The 12,520-nt window shown below is 38.6% G+C and overlaps 1 protein-coding gene across 2 annotated transcripts in view; it reads right to left on the bottom strand.

The window, feature by feature from the left end:
- The window catches only part of LOC122550319 (zinc transporter ZIP12-like), an 84,976-nt gene that overhangs the window by 38,549 nt on the left and 33,907 nt on the right, over positions 1-12,520 (bottom strand). For both annotated transcript variants that reach the window (XM_087986846.1, XM_087986847.1), the window contains exons 5-8: positions 11,716-11,906; positions 8,737-8,914; positions 4,288-4,460; positions 2,304-2,456 (exon numbers count right to left, since the gene is read on the bottom strand). In XM_087986846.1, the coding sequence (XP_087842972.1) occupies positions 2,304-2,456; positions 4,288-4,460; positions 8,737-8,914; positions 11,716-11,906 (695 nt within the window). The remainder of the gene's footprint in view (positions 1-2,303; positions 2,457-4,287; positions 4,461-8,736; positions 8,915-11,715; positions 11,907-12,520) is intronic.

Raw genomic sequence — 12,520 nt, 5'->3', positions numbered from 1 at the left:
CAAACGCTAAAGGATGTCATGATCCTCTTGGTATTAGTGGGGACATTGTAAAGTGGGGTTTCGGTATGAATGTGTTCCCAGTGAGGGCCAGGAAGGCAACAGCTGGCAATTGGAGCACTATCCTCTGATCTTGATTCAAAGTCCTGTGATGATACTCTAGCTTTGAGAGGTGTATTTTGTCTTGGTTTTTTTTAAAGAGAGATTTTGAGCCAGAGGTGCTGAGTTGTCTCATCCAAGCGAATGAAGTAAAGAACTTGTGCAGCTCTGGGTTTAAGCCAGAACAATAGAAGCAGCATGAAGGTGGAGTCAGGTCTGGGGTTTTAAACTTAGCTTTCAGTTGTTGGGGTTTTGAAGTTGATTGTGGAAGTTGTTAAACATTTCTTAGCCACAGCAAAAGACTGGAGTTTTCTGTCTCTCTGCCAGAATTTGCTTTTGGTGTATTTCTCTTCAGGATTAGAGAAACATTGCATGTGAGACAATCTATTTTACTAGATTTTCCTTTGCCAAGGGTGTGTTTATGGGATGACACTATATTGGAACAGTTGCTGTTTAGTAGTTAAATAACCTATTATTCTGTTAAGTTTTCCAATTGAGTTAAAGTCATACAAATTCTTTTTTTATTTTGGTGATATTTTAACTGGGTGTAAGAATAAAGTGTGTTTTACATAAAGCTGAGTAGCATTACATCTTAAACACAGCACTTACACTTGCCTTTAAATAAGATAAAAGTTAGGCTTAGGCTATCTCCTTGATATATTTGAAGGGGTTTTAGTCGGTTTGTAATAGTCCTCAGCAGCAGTAAATGAGTCGTAGGCATGAGAAGAGAGGTACAAGGGACAGGAAGGCAACTGAGATCATACCCTCAACATAGACTGTCATTGGGACACAGACTATCTGGAGATATTTGGTTAGTTACCATTGGCTTCTCCAACCATCGCTAACAGCATATATCAGTAAGTCCTCAGCAGCACTGTGGCTCTTAATCTTACCGAGGGCTCAGTAAACACTTCGCACATACATACCACAGCTGGAACATCTGCATGAGATTGAACAGTCAAAAGCCTGTCCTTAGAGTCCCATGTTGCATTCATCATACCAGGACGCAGAAAGGCCATCAACATTTTATGGCACTGGACCTGATTTCTTGGGATCTCATTTCAGCCAATCACCTTTTCCCCACATGATTCCATACGAGTTTTGTTTGGTTGACTAACCACCTCTTTCCACCCCCTCAAGAAGAGATTCTCCTTTCTCACCCTCATAGCCTCATGAAGGACATCAAGGACAATGTTGGAAAAATCAAGGAATTGTCCTGTCCTGAGTGCCAACTCTGTCTCTCATCCTTGAATCCCAGTACTTCCATTTTCTCTGGAAATGGCAGCCACAAAAATATCTGCCATAATGCCTTTATGTCTTCCACACTTCAGTCGTTCAACCCCATTCTCTACAACCAATTAGCTGTTCCTTTTCCCAATAATCATTGTGAAATATCAGCACTGAGGCCAGTATCCCATCACCAGGACATCCTTTATTTACTTGTGCACAGTACACTGGCTGTGGCCAGCCAGCTTGGAGTCAGACACATGACTGAGGAGATATAATCTCCTGATTATTCCTTTTTAAGAGTAACATACAGGCTACAATCAACCAGTAAAATAAAAAATAAAGAACAGTTCCCCAATGAGAACTAAAATATAACAGTGTACACTGGCTGGCCAGCTCAGAAATCAGTTATCAAAAAAGAATAATAGTAACATACTGGCTATGGCCAGCCGGTTCAGAGTCGGTCATCTGAATTGAGAAGATTCTTATCTCTTGGTTATATACTTTGTTTTCTCTGGAGACCAAAGTCAGTTATCAAAAAAGAATAACAGTAATATACTGGCTATGGCCAGCCAGCTCCGAGTTAGTCACTTGACTGAGGAGATCTCATCTCCTGGTTATATCGGTCAGTCAGGGCTTTCCTGATTGGGATTGGTAACCTGGGTCAAACAATGACCTTGTAGTCAACGAGGTCAACCTGGTTCCAATTGCTACACATTGACGGTGAAATTCCGAGCCCCCAACAAGGAAATGATTGCAACATTAGCTTCTCAACCCCAGTGCAAATCTCAAACCAAGATTAATTCTTTTTCAAGACTGCCATTGCACAAACAAAATGCCAATTGTTTTCACTTGATGGTAATTAGCAATCAGAGGATTACTTTGGATAAGAACAAATATTGAGTGAACTCTCTTTTGACAAAAGAACTCTTGAGGCACATTGTTGAAAATTTTTCAGAGATGTTTATCTTTTGACTTACCTGACCTCTTAATGACAATATGACTGTGAACAGCTTTTCAATTAGGAAAAATGCATATATTCCACCAAGTACAGTAAGCATTTTCCAAATGTACTCTTTGTCGTGAGAAGAATGCTCAGTATATTTTTGATCATGCGTATGTAGACCAAGAACCTTAGCACAAGAGGGATGAACAAAAATGGTTGATTAGTTGGATTCACGACTTCATTGCATTTATTACCTCTTAGAATGCACATTAGGGCATCATTTTTAACATTGCCACGTTTATCCAAATAGAGGCCTATAAAATGGAATTAAGACTATTCTATTCAGGCGACAATCCTTACAATAAAATAAGTAAGCCTTGGGCCTTCAATGAGATGGAACCATGCAGGATGTTTTGAAGCAGCTGAATGAGAAATTTTACTTTGACTGACAATTAGCTGGCAGTAGATCTCCTGTATAACCTGGATAGAGTTGGAGAGAGGATGGTGCTAGGGAGCTGAGATGATCAAGATCAGGGAAGGGCAATCTAAAGGGTAAATGTCCCTTACTTCACATACAAAAAGTACTTTAAAAGTACTTAAATTGGTTGTGAAGCATTTATGACATCTTGAGATTGGTTAAAAGCAAGTCTTTTTAAGATCTTGTGTTTTTGACAATACGTTGGAAAGACTAAGCATGTAGCTCATCCCCATTTGTGTAATTTTATGTGCATTCTATACCAGCAATTCTGGCATGATGTCGACCAATAGCTAGGCTATTGACTCCATTGTACAAAGTTAAAAATCACGCAACACCAGGTTATAGTCCAACAGGTTTAATTGGAAGCACACTAGCTTTCGGAGCAACGCTTCTTCATCAGGTGATAGTGGAGGGCTCGATCGTAACACAGAATTTATAGCAAAAATTTACAGTGTGATGTAACTGAAATTATACATTGAAAAATTGATTGTCTGTTAAGCCTTTCATCTGTTAGAATACAGTGATAGTTTCACTTCTTTCATATGTAAATCACAAAACCTTTTTTTTAAAGTTGCATTCTCGGGTTAGCTGTTAACAATGGTGATAGCTAGACAATATGTTGAAGGTGTTGGCCCCCTGTGTTCTCTGTCAATGCCATGATGTTTAGATTGATTCCAATCTAAAAAGTGAGATAATGGAGTTTTACATAAATTCATGCAGTTTTTGAGCTCAGTCTGAGCTCAAAAACTGCATGAATTTATGTAATAATCCATTATCTCACTTTTTAGATTAGAATCAATCTAAACATCATGGCATTGACAGAGAACACAGGGGGCCAACACCTTCAACATATTGTCTAGCTATCACCATTGTTAACAGCTAACCCGAGAATGCAACTTTAAAAAAAAGGTTTTGTGATTTACATATGAAAGAAGTGAAACTATCACTGTATTCTAACAGATGAAAGGCTTAACAGACAATCAATTTTTCAATGTATAATTTCAGTTACATCACACTGTAAATTTTTGCTATAAATCCTGTGTTACGATCGAGCCCTCCACTATCACCTGATGAAGAAGCGTTGCTCCGAAAGCTAGTGTGCTTCCAATTAAACCTGTTGGACTATAACCTGGTGTTGTGTGATTTTTAACTTTGTACACCCCAGTCCAACACCGGCATCTCCAAATCATGACTCCATTGTAAGCATTGAACAGCAGTGATGGTGTTATTGCTGTATTTTATAAATGTGCACTGCTGCTGCCCATATTCGCTGCTGCCACTCAGTCAGGTTTAACACAGAAATATATTTTCAAAGGACATGTTACTACCAAGAATTGTCATTTGCTAGTTGTGCATCCTCAGGAAAACTATGCTATAATTCCAAAGGTATAGAATTACCTTGCAACAACACAGCCTATCAGCCACTGAGTATTTTTTTCTTGAAGCTTTGATCTTTGATGTCAGGAAATTTACAAACTTGGTCTCTCTATAACCTAGCATGGCTTGCCAACCAAATCATGTCACTTTCTGTATAACATACCTGTGGCAAAAGATGCATCAATGCATCACCTGACATTGTTCCAACAGCAAGACCCACAAACAGCTGCAGAATAAGCTGGTATGTCTGTTGGCATGAGTTGAAAATAAATAGGGTGATGCCGCACATGGAGCTCACAGTAATTACCAAAACAGCCACTGTGCTATATCCATACTCTAAGAAAAAAAAAGACCACAATTAGGATTTCTGATGTGCATAGAAATATGTTGAAAATGCAAATACCCAAATGCAAAACAAAAGAAATAGGATTTTCTAGTCAAAAGCCATAACCTAATTATAGAAAACAGAGAGGGAAATCCTTTCTAAAGTGAAATATTAAATTCCATAGCAAATACTGTATAATGAAATCTAGCTGGAATTTAAATGAACTATATTAGGTGCCATAATTAATTGTTAGAATGGCCATTGGTGGCCCAGTGAGTAGTGGATTGCATGATGGTGGCACCAACTATAGAGATAGAGAATTTTTCAGTTGCTATCTATTATCACCCTGATAGTTTGTGTTGTCAGTGGCTTTCATGTCACCAGGTCAAATTATTTGTATGTGACTGCCCGTTGACAAAATTATTTTATGCAATTGGAAAGGTCCATGATTTGGAGGTGCCAGTCTTGGACTGGGGAGTACAAAGTTAAAGATCACTCAACACCAGGTTATAGTCCAACAGGTTTATTTGGAATCAGTAGCTTTCAGAGTGCTGCTCCTTCAGGTGATTGTGGAGGTTAAGGTCACAGGATGCAGAATTTATAGCAAAAGCCCACAGTGTGATGTAACTGAAATTATATATTGAAGAAGACCTGGATAGTTTGTTAAGTGTGTCATCATTTAGAATGGGCATATTGGAAAGGTTCATGAAATTCACTTTTTTTTCTTAATAACAAGTAATTTTTCTTTCAGCTGCAGAATCCCATTGGGCTGTGTGATCAATGACTTGCACTTTATCATTTAAGCCTTGCAAAGGACTTACATACAGTCTTTAAACAATAGGAGAATTCTCAATTCTGGTTTAATGTTTTCACTGACATGAAATTTTGAGTTCAGTCTTCATTAAAAATAATAAGCCTTGAAATTACTCAGGGCTACCCTAGTGTTCTGTATAAAGCAAACAGATTTGCAGCATTTCCAGCACTTATTTGAGTGTAATGTAATGGGCCAACTTTTAAGTTTCCTTTCTAACGGTCAATAAAACGGGAATATCCTCGGCAGGATTTCTCCATCACGGACATGGTGGCTGTACACCTGGTGAAGTGAGGCATGCTAGTTCCAGAAGGCTGAATATGGACCCCAGCAATGGGGCTTTGTTCACAGATAGCAAGACGGCTTATTATAAGAAAACAATAAGTACAACTATATTTGGTAAGATATAATTATTAGCGAGCTGGGACAGAAATGTCTAGCACATTCTGAAAAGTGGAGTACAGCTTCTTGTCACCTTATGTGACCCAGTAGCGTGGGTGGAGCCAATGTACTATCAACATTAGTCCCATCAGAACCATGAGCTTGTACAGCATCTCCACAAAAACATTTTTCCCATTGTTAACTCATTATACAATCATGTATGTAACTATATTACATTTACCATTGCTTCATTTTCCCCAAGTCACTAACAAATGTAGGCATTCAGGACAAATTCCTTCAGGAAGCATTATCTTTAGGCTTGGAAGAATGGTAAGACTTTCCTTCCAGTACTACTGACCCTGGTTCTAATCTGTGGACTATTTCTCAGCAGGAGGATACTTTATCTCTCAGATATCCTCACAGAGGACATCAGTCATTACAGAGCTTGTCGTTCTGTTACCTTGTCTGGAGGGCACTTGATCTCCTGGACTTTATTCTCCTTTGCTAAGATCTCTGTGTTTTCTATGTATAGCTGACTCATCTCTCTTTTCCAAGCCATTTTTCTTTTATCTCTGTGTTTCTTACAAGCTTCTGAATGAAGTTGTGCTTTGGAGTGCTGAGATTGCCTGTTTGCTGCTTTGTGGCTGCTGACTGAATTCCTACAGTGATGATGGTCTTAATGCAATAAACTGAGTTGCTTGAATAGATGTTTGTCTTCTGGGTCTTCTGGATTTCTTCTTCTCATGGTCATGGTCACTTCTGCATCACTGCAATTATGTGGTATATTCCCAGATGATTGCTGCTGCTACTTTGTGGTATTTGCCACCTCTACCAGTCTGCAATGCTGGGTAGGAGTCAATTAAACAAAGTTATATTTTCTGAGATTTCATCTTTGCTCTGAAATGCTCCCTTTCCATCATGTGATTTTTTTTGCGTAATTATTTATGATGAGTGCTTACATCAAGTTGCTTCTTTTTCCCAAGATGATTTCCCTCAAAACAGAGTTAAGGATTTGAATTTAATGTGTTTTATGCCTATATCAATCCAATGTACTATTCATTAAATCACCTCTCAAGGACCCTATTTAACTTTTGCACATTGACATATTTACACAGAAATGAGTTATTGACCGTACAGGATGTGCCAGGTCTTTCTCATGAATTGGGGCTGAAGAAATATTTGGAAAAATGGTCAATTCTACTCAAACTTCCTACTTTATTAAGAAGACAGATCAGGACTCTAACAATTTATTAAATATCTGACTGTTCAGCACCATTTTACTTTCAACATTGCATTTGTTTCCATGGTAGCTACACTAAGGCTTTTATTCATTGGGCAGAATCTTGGGCTTTTCCACTTGTTGGGTTTGGGGGCAGGGGTGAACTTAAGCAGTAGAAGCACTGTGGATAAGGACACTCTACTCTAAGCAAGTTCATCATGAGAAAGCTTTTCCATGTCTTCCCCACCTCACTGCTGTTGCATTCTTTATGAGGCAATCAATACCAATTTCAACGTATCATTGAATGCTCAGTGTCTTACTGGCACAAGATTCATTTAAATATTTGGAATTTAAGTGTTTAATGATGACTGTGAAACCAGTGTCAATTGTTGGTAACATCTATCTGGTTCACTCATGTCTTCCAGAGAACAAAATCTCCCATCCTTACCAGGTCTTGCTTACAGACCTATAACGATGTGGTTGACTCCTAATTGCCCAAAGAGGGCAATACATGGTGGCCTTGCCAGTGATGCCCACATCCCGTGAATGAATAAAAAAAACATTTGGCCACTCGAGGCATTAATCCAAGAGTAATCATTTCATGTTGGAAGCACAACAAGCAAACCCTCAATCCCAGTAAGGGAGGGGCTGGGGTGGTGCTACATCAATATCAACGAAGGACCTCTTTGAATGAGTGCAAGTACCACCACCTGCTCTTGCTGCTCACTCACCCCACCACAAACTCTATGCCTTCATGCCATTATACACCTGTCATCTGAACTACCTCAATCCAAAGTCTGGTGTGTGTTGGAATAGTAACCATAACAGCCAAAGCCTTCTTCAGTGACATCACCAAATACAGAATACCTGTTGGCTTCCTGATTAGACAAGCAGGAGGCTGGAAGAACACAGCAGGCCAGGCAGCATCAGAAGGTAGAGAAGTTGACGTTTCAGATATAACCCTTCTTCAGGATTGGCTAACAGCTCTCAGTGATGGGACTTGTACCTCCAAGGCCCTTGATCCTGGGTAATGCTCACTGTTGGCCTGACAGGTGCCTGAGTGACACAAAATGCAGCAGGCCCTCATGAAAAGAAGCTGTTCAGGTGCCTTACTGACTCTCCAGACACCAGCTGAGCTTTATGTCACTTCCAAAAGACTTTACCCAGCTCTTGTAGACAATTATTTCAAATGAAAAATCTCAGAATCACATCATGACTACGGGGCAGAAGAAGGGGCCATTCAGCTCATCACGCCTGCACTGACTCTAATATCTAGTGCCAATCTCTTGCCTTTTCCTCATATCCCTTACACAATTTCTGGCCAAACAATCATCCAATGCTCAACAAATAGACCCAACCTCCACCAATTCCCAGGCAGTACATTCCATCTTCCAAATATATTGCTGAAATCGTCAAAGAAAAAGTCATTGCCAAACACTGTACTTTAGCAGATGCACAAAAGGTATTGTAAGTTGCGCTTGAGAGGTTGGTTCTGAGTCAAATATTTCAGCAAGCAGACTGCAACTTAGAACAGGGTTCAGCCATCACTAAATGTAATAGGCTGATGCATGCTTGGATCATGTGAACATTTAGTTTATAATGGTCAGGTCATAGTGATCCCCTTGCTGAGAAAACACAAGAAATTCACTATAAGGGATGGGGCCCTGTATTCCCAGATCTCTAAGATATACTATGTATTTCAATGAAAGATGTGCGGGAAAATATTTCCAATGAATCTGTGGAAGACTGGCAGAGAGCTTAATTGCAACAAAATGCACAACCCTACGGATCACATAATGGGATATGTGTGTGTAAGTATTGCTTTTGCCATTGTAGAGACGCCAATTACAAAACCATGTTATTTAGTATGACTTACTCTCCGTGTTAGTTGGCAGGACAACAGACTGTGCATATTCCTGTCCACTGTGTTGACAAGCTCCACTAAGCAGCTGTTGAATAATTGCTGGGCTGATCTGGTTGAAGTGTTCTTTTGAAATTGCAAAATCACTGCCATTTACAAAGATTCCCATTAGTTGTTCAGCGGAAAAGCAAACCTAGTTGAGGGGATATGACAGTCAATTTATCTGTAGTTGAAGCTTTTATAAACCTAGAAAAGACCATATACAAGCCACACATTTTAATGAGGTACGGCAAAAATTGACAACCTATACATATAACATGTCTAAAATTGTTTTTGTGGCAGGTCCATTCTGCAGAGACCAATAACCTTAAATCACAAAGAGGTAATCAGAAAAGGTAGATAACATCGATAAGCCACAGATATTAAACCTTAATGTCTGGCCTGTAAAAGGAGAACTTTTAATAACCTGGTAAAAAGCAATGTATAGGCAATTAAAATGTCAGTGGTTATCCACTATCCCATTTTCAACCATTTTAGTGAAATCTTTTATCAGGTCAGGCAGAACACACTGAATGCATTTTGACTCATTTTTACCTAGGTTAGGCCGTGGGGATTGGGGATGGAGTGTTGAGGAGAAATCATCCTAAATACATCCATCTTTATGCAAAGATATGATATCACCCTCATGAAAACAATCTGGTGATTAATTTCTTTTTTTTTACTTTTCCTATTAAATTTAACAGTGTTAGGTGTATACCCTTTTGGCTATCGAGGTGAATAAATATAGGTGGCACCATTAGCAGAAAACAAATATTGCCTCTAAAAATAATTTCCGTGGAAAAATGTATCTTGTTGATACTGTTTCCACTGAGCAGTGCTGATTGAACCAAGACTGCAGAAACACTACTCCATTAAGCCATGCTGCAGCTTGTTTGCAGCCCCCACTGTACAATGCTATGGAACAGTGAGAAATGGGGAGAAAGTGAGGACTGCAGATGCTGGAGACCAGAATTGAAAAATGCGGTGCTGGAAAAACACAGCAGGCCAGGCAGCATCCGAGGAGCAGGAGAATCGACGTTTCGGGCATAAGCCCTTCTTCAAGAATCAAAACAGTGAGAAATGATCAACCATTCCGCTAAGGTGCTGATCTCAATTTTGCTGTTGTGTGTTAAGCAGAGGCATAAATTTTAATGGCATTCAAAGTATTTGTGCAACAGGCCAACTCATAAAACTGGTAAAAGCTGACCTGAGGCTTTCGAAAAGCTGGCAATTTAAGAATCACCCATCGCTTGAAAATGATTTGTTACAGGGGGTTTCTAAGTGAAGCACTTGGTATATATAACTGTTCTTCACTTTCATATGAAAAACAAAAAAAAAAGAGGGAATTCAAATGTTGAAGAGACACAAAAAAGTTATTTTCTTACTATAAAGTAATGCCATTTTTGTTAATTTTAGCCATTTCATGCTTCAGAGTTAATATGACTTTAATCTTAAAGGGCTGACAAACAAAAGTTATACTTAAGACTTTCGCGATGTAATAGCCTGTCACTTAGCCAAAAACATATCTCAATAATCATTGTGCCACATCAAACTCACCTCCACTATAGGTTTTGATGATAATTTAATATAGATACAACAAGGCATTTTTATCCATTTGAAGCAAGATTGCAGAGACACTACTCCATCAAATTCAACATAGTTTCATTGTCATTCGTTTCCCGCCCTTTCACTGCCCTCCATTTTCACATAATATCCAACTTCATTTTACTGCTATCCATTGGCTATGCTCTATTTCAAACAGTAAAAGGCAAGGGTTTGATAGTCACATTAACACGTAAATGATAGTACTTCTATCATGTATGTGTTCATGTGACTGCGGTTCAAAGTATCTCCCCAACCCCAGATGATTAAGTAGGCAGTTCAGGTCTAAATGAAAGAGGAAGGAAGAGAAAGTAAATAGGTGATTTATGCCACAAACCATGTACAGTTTGCCTAGCAGCAATGTTTTTTTTTCGGTCATTTTTTCTTTTTCACTACTGTCCATTCTACATTTATCTCATACTTTCATCTTTCCCTTCAATGCTGTCTATTCAGGTTCCCTACCCTATTCTATTTACATCTGGTGGCTAATGTTCAGGTCCCTTTTCACTTTCTGAACTACTTCACAATAGCATCTTCTGTATAACTATAGGCAGTAACTTCATGGAAATCAAGAGAGGAGCCTGGTGTATTAATTAAAACACATAGTATGAGCAGGAATAAAAAAAACAAAATGATTTGTCTGATATATAGCCAGAGGTGAATATAATCTTCAGGAAATGATATTGAGTCTAGAAAAAAGGAAGGTTTACATTTATAAAAATGTTGCACGAATTCAGAATGTGTACAAGTCTCAACACTGTGCTAGAGTGAGGAAATCCAGGCTTTAAAGTTAATGCAGAAAGGGCAGCCAAACTAATGTGCAGCTTATGGCATTTGAACTATGAATAAAAGGTTGAAGAGCCTGGGATTGTTTACTCTGGAGAAATGATGGCTCACAGGAGATATTATTCAAACATTCAGTATTCTTAAGAGAATAGATTAATTTAATGTGTTCAAGATTGCCAAAACTATTAGGACCAAAAGATATAGGATGAAGATTACAATATAAAGGCCACCATTATTTAAATAACTTTACTCGAAAATGATAACATAGAGAACAAATGGCCTACTGATGCAATTAAGATCAATAAGAAAAACTTGAAGGAAGAATTGAACTGATATTTGAATGAGTGGATGATTGTCCCATTGAGATTTTTGGAACTTTGATCTGCATAAACATCACCAGTTGTATAAGTTCCAATGCTCCATTGCATTTTGGTACAAACTATGGTCAAGTGTAATTTTAATAAAATATTATAATTAATAACAGAAAATCATGAGAATTAAAAACTTAGAATGATGCAAATTAGTGAAAGGAAAATCAATTAAGGTAATTAATTACATTACTTTTACCTTTGTCCATGTGAATCTATCATCCTCACGTATATGATTGCACTCATGATGATCTTGGCTATGCTCTACTTCAAACAGTAAAAGGCCAGAGCCTTTGACTGGCTTCACAGTACTTCTATCATTTACGTGTCCATGTGACTGCGGTTCAAAGTATTTCCCCAACCCCAGATGATTAAGTAGGCGGTTCAGGTCTAAATGAAAGGGGAGGGAAGAGAATGTACATAAGTCATTTATGCCATAAACCATGCACAGTTTGCCTAGCAGCAACGACAACTTGCCCGTTTCACATTTTCAAGCAGAGAAAATCTATAAAATGATAGAAGGATTTATTTTAAATTTTTAAACATGCAACCATCTGTCGCATTCAAATTGGCTGCTCCATCATGTGGCGGGAAGGCTGCTACAATTTAAATCTGATGGATGAGCTGCAGGACAAAAACCGTGGCGTTTTTATTGTGGCCTATGGTTGTGCCATCAGCAATGGTGAATCTTCTTGGCTGTCTATGGTCCAGATTATTTCAGTTGGCCTTGAACTGCAAAGGCTCCAACTTGTTCTGATCAAAAATAGTAATTGTGTTTGAATTATAGCACAGGGCCCCAGTTTGGGGGAGAGGGGAGCTAGAACACATAGTTATAGAATAAACATCCACTCAATAAAGCTGAGATGTGAAGGAGTCATGTAAAATTCTGAAATTCTCTCTCCCAGATTGCAGAGGTTGGATCACTGGAAGTGTTTAAAGAGTAGTTAGATAGATTTTGAAATATCATGGAGTTGACAGCTATACTGAACTAGCAAAAAGATGAG

This window comes from Chiloscyllium plagiosum, unplaced genomic scaffold, assembly GCF_037043375.1.
Source record: "Chiloscyllium plagiosum isolate Xiang-an unplaced genomic scaffold, Cpla_swu_hap1 HiC_scaffold_5, whole genome shotgun sequence".
In the NCBI taxonomy this organism is placed as follows: domain Eukaryota; kingdom Metazoa; phylum Chordata; class Chondrichthyes; order Orectolobiformes; family Hemiscylliidae; genus Chiloscyllium; species Chiloscyllium plagiosum.
This window is presented reverse-complemented; position numbering and strand designations above follow the sequence as displayed.